Source organism: Musca autumnalis, unplaced genomic scaffold, assembly GCF_047663935.1.
Source record: "Musca autumnalis isolate F117 unplaced genomic scaffold, ASM4766393v1 scaffold_3, whole genome shotgun sequence".
NCBI lineage: Eukaryota > Metazoa > Arthropoda > Insecta > Diptera > Muscidae > Musca > Musca autumnalis.
Window position 1 is genome coordinate 74,224,251 of NW_027411866.1, and position 17,699 is coordinate 74,241,949.

The 17,699-nt window shown below is 36.8% G+C and overlaps 1 protein-coding gene across 1 annotated transcript; it reads left to right on the top strand.

Annotated features, from left to right (window-relative positions):
• Positions 1-1,331: 1,331 nt before the first annotated feature.
• Positions 1,332-10,096, top strand: SWIP (strumpellin and WASH-interacting protein). The gene is made up of 7 exons (XM_073971737.1): positions 1,332-1,485; positions 1,555-2,099; positions 2,175-2,396; positions 2,783-3,886; positions 7,505-8,366; positions 8,432-8,649; positions 9,411-10,096. Exons 1-7 carry the CDS (start codon positions 1,467-1,469, stop codon positions 9,894-9,896), a joined length of 3,456 nt encoding a protein of 1,151 aa, XP_073827838.1. The 5' UTR covers positions 1,332-1,466; the 3' UTR covers positions 9,897-10,096.
• The last annotated feature ends 7,603 nt before the right edge of the window (positions 10,097-17,699 follow it).

Here is a 17,699-nt window from a genome sequence, read left to right on the forward strand (position 1 = left end):
CCTTGCGGCAATTGTCAGTTTGTCGGTGAGAGAGGGTGCTGAGAGACAAGGAGTTACCATATGCCTCACCTCTCTCCATTTAGGTGGAATATTGAAGCCACAACCATCAAAATACCAATATGAAGGCGTGGAGCTATACCGACAAATTTTATATAAAAAGTTGTATGACCTAAATGAAGGCTAAATATCAAATTTCAGCCATTTTAATGGAATATTATACTTCAAAATTTCGGAGGAATATTGAGGCCACAACCTTTAAAATACCGAAAATCTGGAGGTACCGTTCTATGGGGGCTATATGTAGGCGTGGACCTATACCGACAAATTTCATATGGAAAGTTTAATACCCTCAACGACGACTAAATACCAAATTTTAGCCACTTCGGATGGTACCGTTCTATGGGGCGATATCAAAACGTGGATCGACATAGCCCATTTCCAATAACAAACATCCTACGAGTGGTAGAAACTTATATACAAAATTACAAAGCTCTATCTTAAAAATTGCGAGCTGCATCTTGATTTCAACAGACGGACACGGGTATATCGACTTAGAATTTTACCCTGATCAAGAATAGATGTACTTTATAGAGTCTCCGTTGAATATTTCGATAAGTTACAAAGGGAATGACACATTTAATTATACCCTCCACATTGGAGGGTATAAAAACGGCACAGCTCTGGTTTTATAAAAACTCTACGATTTTATTTTTAATCCTGAGGGAGATAATGTTGTGCTGATCACGGAAATGTATAATTTTCTTGTTATTTGACCCGAAAATCCGGATACATAACCCGGTTGCTACGATAAGGTTATTTTCAGGTGTTCATGAGATATAGACCCAAAAAAACAACGTAGACCAGAAATTATACCATTTTCGATCAGAGAACCCAAAATCAACGTTAATTATTGCCCGCGACTGTATTTTGTAAAATTAGCATGGCAAGTACTCTTCTTATGAATATTGTAAAACTAATTGGCCTTCAAGCTTACTTTACAAAATGTTTCAATAAATAGCTCTGTTCCAGAACTAAAAAGTTTTTACAATTTTTCCACTTTTACACATTTTGCGTTCCCGTACACAAAATTTATATGAAAATCGTTTACGACTTTTACAACTTTTACCACTTTATCCACTTTATAAAGTACGGGAACAGGCCATAAATAAATAAAAGTATTTTTCTCCCATGAGAGAAATAATTTTACTATCAATTTACAATTCTTTGCACCCATAAAAGAGAGAAAGCCATTGTATCTCTTTATGTTATTAATTCCACGTGAAAACCACCAATTAAAAAGAAGAAGAATTTGCTTTGTAAACAATCAACAGATGTTTTTGTTTGTTTTGATTTCATTGGCTATGGGTGTGGCAACTCCGTTCAGTTATAAATGAAATTTTTCTGATTTACCACGGAGCATCTGCTCAAACTTTTATAATAAAAATAGGAAAAAGGGATACGAAATTATGGATCAAAGTACAATAAGTATGTAATAGCAGGTTTTAGTATTCCCAATTTCAAGAAATAAAATATATATTTTTTTGCAATTTGCAGTAACCTCGGCCGAGGAACAGTTGAAGAGTTATGGAGCCTTCTTGGAAGAACATGATAAGAAAATTAAAAACCTTATCAAGAAAAACAAACATAATGACAAAGAAAAACCACTACTAAAACAGCCAGTAGTTCAAATTAATTATGCTTCAAATAACGAAGAATTATCTCTGCTAAAATTGCTAGAATCGGAAAGGTTGTTAAACAAAATCCTCCTGACCGTGGGTCACTTGTGTTCGGAAATCGATTTCATCAACAAAGAAGCACAGGGAATGCAGATGAAATTACTTTATAAGGAGGAAGAATTATTGTTGACAATAGAAAATTCCACTGTCACTGGCGAAGAATACAGCATCGATATGACCAAACAAAACAACAGCTTGACGCACAGCAATGTTCTCTTGGAAATGAGTGAATCAATGGAATTTCTTTGTAAAGTAAATTTTCTATTGCAACGTTGCATCCTATTGGCGAATAATTTGCTACATCAATGTGGGGCAATTTTGGATAGTGATAATAAAGTTACCAGTGTAAATATTAAATTAACGGTAGGTATACTTTTTAAATATTTTACAACAAATGTACCTAAATATATTCGTTAATATTGATTTTATTATTTTTAGCATATTTGTGAATATTTATCGTCATTATTTCACACCATTCTGGTATTTGATGAGATTTTACTTCGTTCAAATTTCACCCGCTATTGGCCTGTGTATAAGAAAACCATCGATACACTATCGAATAGCCAAACACAATGGGAAAATTGCAGTAGTGCTGAGCTGAATGGCCTACAGACTTGTTTGCATGAACTTGACTTTATATTTAGTGGTCACATATTTCGTGTTAGTAGAACGAAATCTATTTAATTCCAATACATTAATTTTGGCAGAAATTGAATGTTCGGATTGTATTCGGATCAATCATAAACAATTTTTCGATTTTAGCGAAAATTTTGTTCGCTGTACCCGAGATTTGTTCCTGTCCATATAGGAAAGTCTGAAATACCCGGCCAAAGGCCGGCTATTTATCAAAAAATTTCTGTTCAAATTAAACTCATGTCAAAACCAAGCGATTTCTTGAACTTTCTGAGCCTATACCTCGAGAAGTATGGACTTCCTGCCCATTATATAAATATTGGCGTGATCTGATCGATCCGAATCCAGTCCTAACATTCAACCTGCTCCTTAACTTCTTAAGACTAACAAATATTTACATATTTTCCTTGCAGCACTTTCTTGACACAACATTCAGTATAAAAGAGAAAATAGGTTCCCGCGGTATGGGTCAGCTGAATAAACAATTCAATGAGTATTTAAAACATCAGCTAAATGAGATTGATAAAGCCAATCCCAATGAATTGAATACTTTCTCCGATACCCAATCCATCATTCGAATTAATGCATTTTGTGTGGTATTTCATGATTTCTGTGGTCAAGTTGATGTTAAATCGATAAAACATTTAATTGAAGTTAATGCAAAATATCACGCCCTCATGTTAATTGGTAACATAGCATGGTCTTCAACAGGTTTCCTAACAAGAAATGCCAGCTCTCTGGTTAAGACTCATGGTAAAAATCTAACGGATCTAAAGAAACAACAGCAGGTGTTTTTACAATTACACGCTCCAAAGTTAACCAAAGATTGTCGTATCTATTGTGGTGACATTACCCTGTGGACATTGAAAATAAATAAAGCTCTTAGTATGGGACCATTTGAGTTGCGTATAGAACAATTTAAAGAACTATCTCAAATGCTAATGGAAGGTATTCGCACAGCAGGCCATCTCAGCTATATGATAAAGGGCATCGTGAGTTGTCATGAAAACCTACAAAAACCTATGACCAAACAAACTCTAATGGTAGTTTGTAAACTATTGGAAATGCTAAAAATGTTGCAGTTAACATTTAACAATAATGCAACAAATATTAGTAAAATTATTCATTGTATTTCACAATATTTCCAATATAAACTGCTACATTTACTCAATGCCTGTAAAAAGAAGTTGACCTCTTCGAAATTGAAAGAAAAGGGCGTTGATGCATTGTCAGCAATAAAAATAGCTGAACGTTGTTTACTTGGGCCACCAAGTAAAATTCGTATATTGGTGGCAAAATTGTCCTTTGATGTTGCATGCAATGGTAGCAGTAAATTTCTCAATATGGAACAATTTGAACGTTTCCGCCTTCTTATACAACGCATCGAAATTATATCGGATTTCCAACAGCATATCAAAGAAATTTGTGAAACATCATTTCTGTATTGGCATCAATCGATTTTTCGGGCCTATCTTAAACAAATTGTGGACAAAAAACTTGATTTTCATTCATTTCAGGTAAGTTTTTTTATCTTGCTGACACAATACTTATATTAAAGAATTTTTCTTTGCGCGTTGAGAGGGATGCGTTTTACCACAATACGAGTAGAAGATTCTCTTGTGGAATTATCAATTATTATTCTGGCAGGTTATTGGGTGGTTTATCATAGACTATGAAAGTTCGACTAACTATTTCTTCCCCATTTCTCTGTTATTTCTATTCTCTTTCTACCTTTTTCCAGTCTTTCTGCCTTCCTTTAACCGCCTTCCCTCCTTTCTTATCTAATATCAGGATGAAACCAATGGACAATGGTCTCCGAGGGCAGTGGCTGTCAGCGATTAACGTATCCTATAACATAACCTAGCTGTGGTTTTCGCAGACAAATTAAACATGCTGTTGAATGTTACACCAAATATCTTTGGATAGTTAGTGGTCAGAATCACCATCGACCTATATGTTCAGTGGGAGTCTCATTACAGCCGTCCAGTTGGTGAACAGTGTAGCGGCGGATATTTTGATATTCCTCAGATGGAAGAACTGCAATGTAGACATATAACCTATAACATATGTCATCGACGATAGGACCCGACGGCAAGATTGTCAATCATCCGCATATCTGTGCCGTCTGGTTGGTGTAGGATTTCAGAAAGGTAGAGGTTAAATAGTTCCGGAGATATCGCCCCGCCTTGGGGAACTTACTGTTATTTTTATTTTTTCTATACGTCTTGGACTTCTTATTTCTGAATTCTACAAACTATCCAAGTTTCAAGCACGCCTGGATAACCTCGTACAGCTTGACAAAGTTTACGGTATCAAAAGCCTTCGATAGGTCAAGAGCCACCATAACTGTTCGATCGCACGGCCTGCTCTGATTCAGTCCTCGATTGATATGTGTCGATATGGCGTGTAATGCCGCTGTAGTGCTGTGCATTTTCCGGAATCCATGCTGATGTTGGACAACTGGGAAACTGTTTCTCATCATGGGGAGAAGTTGTGACTCTAGAATCTTTGGGGACAAGAGGGAGATTGACTGTACAATTCAACTCTGCTGGCATCATTGCCAAGCGTCAGTAGCGGGACCAACTTTGAGGACACTTGTCAAATACTTAACCTCGGGTTCATCAGGTTGCTAAAGTATTACCATAGAAATTTCGGGTGGACCGAACGCTTTGGATGATTCTGTGTTTCGGATGATGTCTGCAACATCGCTCACCTTAAATTGGGAGGGCTCTAATACGGCGTAGCTCACTCCTCTTCATCCTGTCACTCTCAGGATGCTCTATAATCTGTCGATTAAAATAACACTCGCAACTCTTCGGATCTGCCACTGCCACTCCGTTGAAAGTAACATCCTTCTTTCTCGGATATGAGAGTGATTTAACAGTTGCCCACAATTTACACAGTCCTGTACCAATGATGCATTGCTTCAGGTAGTCTAGCCACTTTTTCCTCTTATGCTCGCCTAATAACATGTTGACTTCAACAGTAAGTTCTCTAACTCTTGGGTTACGGCAAAAGCTGTGATGATGTCCCGAAAATTTCTCTCAGCTACCCGAGGATCTGAGGTATTGGGCAGCTCTCTGGAGCGGTGAATGGTAAATTTTCTGAACCCTTGCCAATCAGTTTTTACTTGGTTCAGAAAAGCTCGATGGTCAGAGGTTTTGAAGTGGGATGGTCAGAGCCACAATGTTGTTGTAACTGTTGTATGTTGGTGTATTCGTTCTTCTGCTCAATCTGGCTCTGGGTCTATCGCCAGTTCCAGGAATGTGATTGCTTCGATGGGATGTAACCACCGATCTACTGCAGTTGATGAGTAGGTTTGGTAGGGCAGTTGAAAAGGTGCAGTGTCGCATGCTGGGCATATGTTTTGCACGGTGCGAGCGATCTTTGCCCTGTAACAATTTAGGCGGCAGCAATATTCCGAGCGTAGTTGAGCCAAAAGTACTCTGGTTTGTCGTGGCAGCTGACCCTCCTCAGCTGCGTTAGATGGGGGTGTACTCCAATGGTGATGTCTGACAAGCTGTGGCAATCTTCTCTTATCCTCACCGTGCAAAATCGTTGGTGTCATGCTTAAGTGTTCAATACGTCATTTGCCTGTTTTGAGATAATCGCATTTTAATGTTTTGCGTCACAACTGCGTGGAGCTGGCTAAAGCAAATATTTATATTTTTGACTTGAAATATTAATAATAGTATATAGAACATAATTGCAAAAATTTAGAGCAATATGTATCGGAATATAAAAGTTAGAGATTTTTAAAAATTTTTGTCGGTTTGTTCCATATCCGCACTTATGACACAAATGTGAAATATTGTAAATAACATGGAACAAAGTGACAAAAAAAAATTCCATCTTTGCCTCAATAGCTTAAATACTCCTAATTCGAAAATAAAAATTCTGATTTTTGAAATGTGTTTTTAAACTTGTAAATTTATAAAATATTAATTTCATAACAGAAAAAAGTTTATGCTTTCCCGTCGAGGTGTGGATATCTCGTAAACTAGAGCAGATAGGAGAAAGCCGACTAGAAATTCAGAAAGAGCATACCGGAAAACCCTCGAAACCATGTATATCTCAAAAAGTCAAAAATGGCGTATGGAACACTTAAGCATGACACCGATGAAATGTCGAGCTATCAATTTGCTAGGCCAGCGCTGTACCCCTCTGATCATTGCGTGGAATGGAATGCCAAAGCTCATGATGAACATTGAAGTCCCCTAGCACCAGAGGGTGGGCACTGCTATTCATCGGTGGTATGTACGCATTAAGTAACTCTTATCTCGGCAGTCGCACACTTTACTGCTACCCTCATACATTCCATGTATTAGTCACTAGAATCAAGCTCAAGCGAGATAGGTCTGTACTGGACAGGCAACGATGCAAGCTATAGGTGACGGTGAGATTTGTTTCCTGGACCGCGACGACTGTGATATTTTTCCGACTGTTAAAATCCACAATTTTGCTTATCTCATTGCGGAGACCGTTGAATTGAATTGCAGGAAATATGCGTTTCCGGGGCGCTGAACAACAACGTATGGTGTAAAATGCTGCGTTTGCTGTTGTTGGGGAGACTGCGAGGGCGTCTTGTCTTCCGATGACGACGAAGTTGAAGACACACTGAGAGATGTTCTGTCGCAGCAAGCAACAACATACCAATAGCAGTAATCCTGTGTGCGACTAAGGTCAGAGCACCCCCGGAAGTGCACCCATTCCCTACATATATTATATCTCACCATTGTTGACAAATGGTGGATGCGGATCTGGAAAATGGAACAGATTCATATTAGCCTGGGGTTCAGCTCTATCCCGCCACGAATCGAAAGAGCTCGGAGCAGGCATTCCAGGATAAATTGCCGCTCCCATGTTGAAAAAAATACATGAACTCAAACATATAATTGTTGAGGTGAGGGTCCCTGGTCTAAGATTCCTCCGATTCAATCCGGTTCATGGAACCGGGCGCCGTACGATTGGGTGTAAGTGAATAACCAAGTTTAAGGGAATAAAAAATTGGAACTGTAATTTAGTTTTCTGTCTATTGTTTCCATGAACTAGGCTTTATTTATGCTGGTGAATATGCCTTGAATTTCGTTCTTTCTAAAAATAATAGTTTTTTATTTTCCTTCTTTACTTTGCAGTACCTTGTTCAGGCTTCAAGTGAATGTAATGATCGCCTGAATCTGCTACAATTTCACAATTCGCAGCTCTCAAAAGAATTACAAAAATCACAATTTGAAAGTTTACGTTCGGAAATAATAAGCAAACTATGTGCTCAAATTGAAATATTTCTACGTTTGGAAGTGCATGTTAATTTGCAAGTGGAAAAGATGAATCCCTTCGACCAGGGTATTAACGATTACAAAGAGTTGATAAACATTTGTCCCGTCGAAGTTAATGGCAACTATTTGATACTGAAAGATCACATTGAAAACTATTTAAGTGCAATGTTTTATAATCTCACCACAATTTCACTGCATGACTGGAAAACCTATGAACAAATGAGACATTTAGCCAATAATCGTCTGCATCTGAATCCTGTTGAAGATTATTTACCCAACCAGACGCTCGAACAGGGTATTGATATTTTGGAGATAATGCGTAAAATTCATGTCTTTGTTAGCGTCTACGTTTACAATATGAATTCGCAAATATTTGTTGAACAGCATAGTAATAACAAACATTTGGATACCATTGGTATACGTCATGTAGCAAATTCTTTGCGTACACATGGCACTGGTGTCATAAATACCACGGTTAATTTCACATATCAATTTTTAAGACAAAAATTCTATACATTCTCACAATTCCTTTACGATGAACAAATAAAATCGAGACTTATGAAGGAATTGCGTTCGTTTGCCGAATGTAAACAGCAGGATAAGTATCCTTTGTATTCGTATGAACGAGCCGATGCCTTCAATAAGGATATACGTAAATTGGGCTTGGCCAAGGATGGTCAGACCTATATGGATCTATTTCGTAAAGTTATAACACATGTTGGTAAGATAATATATTTTTTTCTTTTTTATTTTCATTACCCTTTTAAATGGATGATCTTCTTCTAGGTAATGCAATGGGTTACATACGTTTGATACGTTCCGGCAGCATTCATGCCAACTACAGTGCCAGTTTATATTTACCCAAATTTGATGAAAATCTACAATTTGTTGAGAAATGTAGGGATCAGCAATTAACGGAAGTTCTTCAAAATGCAGCTGAGAATGTTGAGACAAATATTCAAAATTTGGCAAACAGTTTTGCTGATAGTACTGATTATTTTAAGGTAAGTTTAACTAACATCATGTTGAAATGTAGATCAATAAAGATGAGATTGGAAGAGCTAATAGTACGGTTACACTAGAGTTTTTTGCCGTTTGCGCTATGGAATTGACGTTTGAAATCCAAACCCACTGGGTTAATCCGGTTTAGTGTAACCGGGGTATAAGATAAATACAATAAGTAAATCTGAAGTATTGAACTTAATACGGCCCGAAACAACACTATACATTGAATTGGACTGCTTTATGATATGAAAGTAGCTGCTAAAATGTGTGATTCTGTATACATTTACTTATTTAGTCTTGGTAATTTCAAGTCCGAAGACCACATATGTATAAGAAATTACAATCTACAATATTATTTTAACATAAAACATATCATATAATATTTTACCATAATGTAATAATTTATTAACCACGAACAAAAAATATAGGTCAAGGTTAATAACATTTCTTTATTTCACTAATAAAGAATTCTGCAACTAGTGAAAATAGCAGTTACATAGACAATACTAAACAAAAAACTCTATCTTCCGACTTAAAAACAACTCGCAAGATCAAGCAGAAATAGGTCGTGTCAACAGGTGGTTTTTAAACAAATAAAATTAAAAAATTAAAGATTACATAAGATTGTGTGAAAATAATGATAATAAAATTAAATAAAATGTAATTTAAATAGAATTAAATCTACTCAAATCCTTAACCCCACTTATAATCCTCTCAACCCCATTTATTTCTATTTTATTATTATTTTTTTATATTTCAGTTACTTGTTGATGCCTTTCAACCGTTCTTCCGCAATCCCCACAATCTGCATTTACGTAACTTCTTTCTAATTGTACCGCCCTTGATAATGAACTATGTTGAATATATGCTAGCTGTTAAATCGAAAATTAACAAAAAAGATCGCGAAGAAGCTGTACTCTTTGATGATGGATTTGCTGTTGGCTTAGCTTACATTTTAAAATTACTAAATCAAGTTGGGGATTTTAATTCGTTACAATGGTTTACAACCGTTCGGGAGCGTTTTGAGGCGGAGCGAAGAAAAATTAAAGAAATGCTCTTAGAAATTAATCAAAAAAGTAATACAACAACATCAAAATCAAATACCAATGCAGCGGCCTCACAAAAGAATGAAAATGAAAAACTGCAACAGACTTTAGTATTAACGGAACGACGTATTAATGCTCATCAAATGGAATATAATTTATTATATTATAATTTATGCAGTGCTAAGATATTTTTTCAATAAGAGGTTTTATATATTTTATTATATATTAAGAAAGATAACCTAACCTAACCTTTGACCATAGCATGTTGGTCACAATTAGAAATGTTTGTAGACATACAATACAAAACATGTGTAAATATATATTATAAAATAAAGCATTTTATAAGACGTATTAAAGTATACTATAATAAAACGGTAATAAAGCAAAGCTTTTGAATATACATACATAGCCTCATCAATACTGAACTTTGCAAGATCATTTAGTAAGTACAAGGACAAACCTTTTAAAATGCACATTTATATTTTAACTACTTCAGTATTTTTTTATGTTGAAAAACGTTAAATAGTTTGAAATCAAACGAGGCCTAAAGGCCTCGGCATAACGGTTCCGTTGAGTGGCGCGTTACAACAACAATATGAACAACGATTTGTATTGAATAAAAATGGAACAATTAGTTTCCTCATCCGCCACGCTAACTGAAGAATATGGCATTCTTTCAAACAAGGCTTAATACCAATGAGTCATCAATGTACAACCTTCAAAGTACGTAAAATCTGGAGGTACCTTCATATTGGGAATATACCAAAATATGAATCTATGTTAATCATTTTCTTCGTGGAGCTTTTCTACCCATTGTGAATCTGAAATACAATGTTACAGTAAATACAGTCAAATAATACACGAACACTGAACATATTGGTCGATGGTCCACTGAATCCGACCACTAACTACCCCAAAATACTGGGTGCTTTTAAGTCGTCCGCACAAACCACAGCTATTTGCGATAAGATCAGAAGTAAGAACAAGTTGCTGAAGTCGCTGGCCGGCAGCACTTGGGGAGCTGACAAAGAAACCTTGTTGACCACTTACAATGCAATATGCCGGTCTGTGGTAAGCGATGCGGCGCCAGCGTGGTCTGCAGTACCTGCTTGGGTGATATCGCAGTGAGCATCCCTGTCACTATTAAATGGCCAGGCTTCCTTCGCCCAGGTACGTCAGGGGAGATCTTCATGATCTAGAGAGAGAGGTCCAAACGTATAAAAGATAACCTCTAGATCAATGGTGCACAAGAAGAGAATGCTATTTTGGGTTTATGTATGGGAAAGAGAGTTGTAGTTAACTTTTTCGTAAAGACGCGTACATGGCTGCTCTAGACCAAGAGCCTATCAGGCAGGCTTGGATAGCATTCACACAGATATGGTTGCGCAGGCAGTACAGAGATACAGTGTGAATGCCGTACTACCTATACTGACAACGTGGACCTATACTGACAATTTTCTGTGGGAAAACTTAAAAGCCACAAGGAGACTAAATATCAAATTTCAGCCACTTTGCTAAACCCTTAAAAAAATATAAAAAAAAAATAAAATAAAAAAAAAATAAAATAAGAAATAAATAAATAAAATAAAAAAATAAAAATATCAAATTTCAACCTTTGCACTATAGGTAATTTAGACAGGTTTTTAGGCAAAAGTCGATTTTTGTACTTTTAGTAACGCGTGTTTTCTAATTTGATCCGAAGAAAGAACATGTCATGATATTTGTTTTCAAAAATATTAAAAACTCGCGGTATAATTCGAAGTTAAAATCAAAATTTCGAAGACAAAATAGACATGTAAAAAAGGATCACTCGGCTTTGCCAACAGAGATATACCCTCAGCCTCAGAACGAATGTATTTAGGGTATTTTCAGAAGTTTTGGACATTGGAACTTGCGACAAAAATTTGGATTAGGATTAAATTGGAAAAATGCTGCGGAGGAGATACTTAGAAATTTATCGAAATAGTCCATTATGGTAGTGTATCTTATTTTTGGAGTCATATCTTTTCAATAGATATCGCGCCCACTAGTCATTTCAGTGAATCATCTTATAACTTTTGGAACAGTACGCCAAGAAGAATGGACTTGTCCACGGATAACATAATATCGCTGTAAACCGGACCACAACGAACAGCATCGCTATACATTTCCAAAGGATGTTCGAACAGACCCTAAACTGCACTTAGACACAAATGTTGAACTTTTGTGGGCCAATATGGGCCATTTTAGAAGTTAAACTAAATTTAGACAAAATATTAGGAGATCCAAAGTTTGGACCAAATTGGTTTCCCCGTTCAAGAGATATCGTGCATACCATGTTAGTGACATAAATATTGGGAGAAGTACCGGAAGTTGTGGATCGATATTTCACATCTTCGAACTGAAACTAAGTTTGAACAAAATATGACGAAGGCCAAATTTCGTTCTGTTTTCTCAAGAAGTATGGATTTGCCCTTGAAAAAACTTGTACCGTCGTAACTGAGGCAGTGAATGCAAAAAATCGAAGTGAATTGAACATATTTGAACTTTTATGGGGGAGGTACCTGAAGGAGTGAACCGATATGACTTATATTCGAACTTAATCTAAATTTGGGCAAAATATTACGAAGGCCAAATCATGGAGTGAATCGACAGTTCCGTTCGAGAGTTAGCTTGTGCTCCAAACACTACACACGGTGTCATAGGTTTTTTTCGCCTTTCAGGCTATTTTCTCAGGAAGTATGGAATTGCCCCTAATAAAACTTGTACCGTCGTATAGAGGGCATGGACAAGTTGTTACAACAAAAATCAAAGCGATTTGAGAGCACGTCCTAATTTGAACTTTTCCGAAAATTTGTGTGGGAGGTACCCGAAGGAGTGGATCGATTAGGTCCATATTGTAACCTCTTCTAAGTCTGGTAGAAATTTCACGATGTGCAAAGTATGGACGTTCTAGAGTTATCGTACGCATACATGTTCCGAACATTTTCGAACTTTTGTAGGGGAGATACCGGAAGGAGTGGACCGATATAACCCATCTTCGAACATAAACTAAGTTTGGACAAAATGTTACGAAAGTCAAATTTTTGACCTAATCGGTTGATCCGTTCGAGAGTTATCGTGCTCTCCGGCCAGCCAGACAGGCGGACGGACATGGCTAAATCAACTCCGAATTGTCTGAAACACATTTCGTCTGAACATACTTGGGGTCTAAAACCATTATTTCAATGAGGCATATTTTGCCCGTATGAAAGTGTATATAGCCTCGTTAGCATAAATGCTGAGGGTATAACTAAGTTTGAACAAAATATGACGAAGGACAAATTTTGGACCAAATCGGTTGATAAGTTCGAGAGTTATCGTGCTCTCCAGCTACTACATATGGTGCCATAGGAATTTTTACACGTTTTGGGCTTTTTTCTCAGGAAGTATGGACTTGCCCCTAATAAAACTTGTACCGTCGTATAGGGGAGGTACCTGAAGTAGTAGACAAATATAGTCCATATTCGAACATCATCTATAACTGGTAGATATATTAGGATGTGTGGACCGATTAGGTCCATATTGTAACCTCTTCTAAGTCTGGTAGAAATTTCACGATGTGCAAAGTATGGACGTTCTAGAGTTATCGTACGCATACATTTTCCGAACATTTTCGAACTTTTGTAGGGGAGATACCGGAAGGAGTGGACCGATATAACCCATCTTCGAACATAAACTAAGTTTGGACAAAATATTACGACAGTCAAATTTTTGACCTAATCGGTTGATCCGTTCGAGAGTTATCGTGCTCTCCGGCCAGCCAGACAGGCGGACGGACATGGCTAAATCAACTCCAAATTGTCTGAAACACATTTCGTCTGAACATACTTGGGGTCTAAAACCATTATTTCAATGAGGCATATTTTGCCCGTATGAAAGTGTATATAGCCTCGTTAGCATAAATGCTGAGGGTATAACTAAGTTTGAACAAAATATGACGAAGGACAAATTTTGGACCAAATCGGTTAATAACTTCGAGAGTTATCGTGCTCTCCAGCTACTACATATGGTGCCATAGGGATTTTTACACGTTTTGGGCTGTTTTCTCAGGAACTATGGACTTGCCCCTAATAAAACTTGTACCGTCGTATAGAGGGAGGTACCTGAAGTAGTAGACAAATATAGTCCATATTCGAACATCATCTATAACTGGTAGATATATTAGGATGTGTAAAGTATGGACCAAATCGCTAACTCCCTTCATGAACATTTTTAACTTTTGTGGGGGAGGTACCTGATGGAGTGGACCGATATGGCTTATCTTCGAGCTTAAACTAAGTATGGACAACATATTACGAAGGCCACATTTTGGACCGAATCGACGGATCCGTTCGAGAGTTATCTTGTGCTCCAACCACTACACACGGTGTCATAGGTTTTTTTCGCCTTTCAGGCTATTTTCTCAGGAAGTATGGAATTGCCCCTAATAAAACTTGTACCGTCGTATAGAGGGCATGGACAAGTTGTTACAACAAAAATAAAAGCGATTTGAAAGCAGGTCCTAATCTGAACTTTTCCGAAATTTTGTGTGGGAGGTGCCTGAAGGAGCGAAGCGATTGAGTCCATATTGTAACCTAAGTCTGGTATAAATTTCACGATGTGCAAAGTATGGACCAAATCGGTTACTCCGTTCAAGAGTTATCGTGCGCATAAATTTTCCGAACATTTTCGAACTTTTGTGGGGGAGATACCGGAAGGAGTGGACCGATATAACCTATCTTCGTACTTAAACTAAGTTTGGACAAAATATTACAAAAGCCAAATTTTGGACCGAATCGGTTGATCTGTTCGAGAGTTATCGTGCGCTTCAGCCAGCCAGACGGATTTCGTCCAAACATACTTGGGGTCTAAAACCATTATTTCGATGAGGAACATTTTGCCCGTACGAAAGTGTATATGGTAAAAACCAAAAATGTTTTACAATCGATGAATCCGAGTTTCACCCTTTCAGAATTCGGGAACTGTTAACATATTCTATATAGTATGACTGAAATTCTTTAAAATGAAGTGTTTTAAAAGGGATCCCATAATGTCGACCATTAAAATTAATTTTTGTGGAAGCTGTATTGGAATCAATGTAGAATAAAAATGGGTAAAAATGGGTTGAAGCCAATCAGTTTTTTACGTTCCCTTCCGATTTCTGGCCTAACCATATACTTTATAGACCTATGCTCAAAGAAAGAATGACAGAATACTCCATGAGCAACATGATACTAGTGTATGATTTTTCGATATATCCACAGTATCCACATAAAATTGATGCTGATATTTTGAAGCCGGAATTTCGGGGTTTTTTGAATTTTTTTTTTAATAATCCGGACGCGCAATGAGATAATATTCCAAACTCATACTATGTTTATAGAACTCGTGATTTTACGTCGTTTAATGTATATCTCATGAGTGTGCTCTGTACAGCTCCCTAGTAATTGGAGTCTAAAGGCCATAATTTGATGCGTGGATTTTCTTAAAAACCCTATTTTTTGCATTTCCTTTGTACCCCGCGTGAATTTAGTTTTTTTACGAGACGGATCTAATGAGCCCTTCCGCCATCAAATCCATCCACCACAACCACGAGTACAGATACCTTGGAAATAGGAAAATCAGCAAAAATATATTTTCACAAATCCGCGTAAAATTTTTTACGTAAATGGAATCCTTTATACGTGAATACAATATTTGCAGAGATACGCGAGTAATATGGGTATCCTACGCAAAATAGAATGTGGAGGCATATCCGCGGTTCTTGAAGAATCTACTTGAAATAGATGTATATTGTCGTATATTTGATAGGCGCTAATGAAACCGGATGCGCATCAAAATCGTATGCACATTGCGCGACTTCTAACCACTTTAAGGTTTTTGGCATTGTTAGATGCAGCTGGCGTCACATCGAAATATGCCTATACATATATATTGAAAGAGATTGATTCGCTGTATCCAAAATCGGATGCGCATCAACCGACTTTAACGAATTCGCGAAAAACAAGCTTTTTAATTTTCATATTTTTTGAATGATTGTAATTTTAATATTACTCTTAATTTCCTTTTCTTAACTGTGATAACTTACAGTAAGCAGTTAAGCTCTCGCGATGGTAAACCCTATTTCTTGATGAAGTTTTAGCAGTATACATTAATTATTTTATGGTATTTTAGCGAAATAGTTGGAGGGCTCCCAAATATTTTTTCTAATTTTTATAATCGAACCAAAAAATATATTTTTTAACAATAAGTTTTTTCTCTTGAAATTTTGAGTGTAGGTGGTTGTTGGTGTGTAGGGGTGAGATAAGGGTTTTTGGAAATTCGAACTATAAGGGTGCTAAAAGTACTAAAAGATACTAAATAAAGTACCCTTTGTATTGGGCAACGGGAAGAGCTAGAATTTTTACCAAAGGGTGTAGCAAAGGGTTTTTGGAAATTCGAACTACAAGGGTACGAAAAGTACTAAATGGTACCAAATTTAGTACAATTTGGATTTGGGTGAACGGATAGAGCTGGAATCCTGAAATTTGGAATGAGGGTCACTGATGAAGAGTAACAATGAATGGAATCCTGAAATTTGAAATGAGGGTCACTAATGAAGAGTAACAAGGAAAGGTTTCTGGAAATTTGAACTATAAGGGTACGAAAAGTACTAAATGGTACTAAATTTAGTACAATTTGGATTTGAGTAAACGGATAGAGCTGGAATCCTGAAATTTGGAATGATGGTCACTGATGGAGAGTAACAAAGAAAGGTTTTTGGAAATTTGAACTATAAGTGGACGAAAAGTACTAAATGGTACTAAATTTAGTACAATTTGGATCTGGGTGAACGGATAGAGCTGGAATACAGAAATTTGGAATGAAGGTCACTGATGGAGAGTAACAATGGATTTAGGTGAACGGATAGAGCTGGAATCCTGAAATTTGGAATGAGGGTCACTGATGGAGAGTAACAATGAAAGGTTTTTGGATTTCGAACCATAAGTGTACGAAAAGTAATAAGTGGTACTAAGTTTAGTACAATTTGGGTTTGGGTGAACGAATAGAGCTGGAATCCTGAAATTTGGAATGAGGGTCAATGATGGAGAGTAACAAAGAATTTTTTTTTTAAATTCGAACAATAAGTGTACGAAAAGTACTAAATGGTACTAAATTTGGTACAATTTGGATTTGGGTGAACGGATAGAGCTGGAATTTGGAATGAGGGTCACTGGGGAAGATTACCAAACAAAGGTTTATGGAAATTCGAACTAAAAGTGTACGAAAAGTACTAAATGGTACTAAATATAGTACAATTTGGATATGGGTTAACGAATAGGGCCGGAATCCTGAAATTTGGAATGGGGGTCACTGACGAAGAGTAAGAAAGATGTACAAAAGGTCGAAAAGTGCTAAATGGTAGAGTGTTTAGTATGATTTGGATTTGGATGAACGGATAGAGCTGGAATCCTGAAATTTGGAATGATGGTCACTGATGGAGTAACAAAGAAAGGTTTTTGAAACTCCGGACTATAAGGGCACGAAAAGTACTAAATGGTACTAAATTTAGTACAATTTGGATTTGGGTTAACGGATTGAGCTGGAATCCTGAAATTTGCAATGAGGGTCACTGATGGAGAGTAACAATGAAAGGTTTTTGTAAATTCGAACTATAAGGGTACGAAAAGTACTAAAAGGTATTAAATTTAGTACAATTTGGATTTGGGTGAACGGATAGAGTTGGAATCCTGAAATTTGGAATGAGGGTCACTGATGGAGAGTAACAAGGAAAGGTTTTTGGAAATTCGAACTATAAGTGGAGGTAGGGAGGAGGTTTTGAAAATTCGTACCTATTTATACAAAAAGTACTAAATACTACTATAATTGGTTTCAGGGGAACAGATAAAGCTGGAAAAGTGGATTGGGGTTGGGATATATGTTGAATATAAGAAAGTAATTTTTCAAACGTTTACCTATGTGTACGAAAAGTTGGGTGACATGTTGGTAACAAAACCATTTTG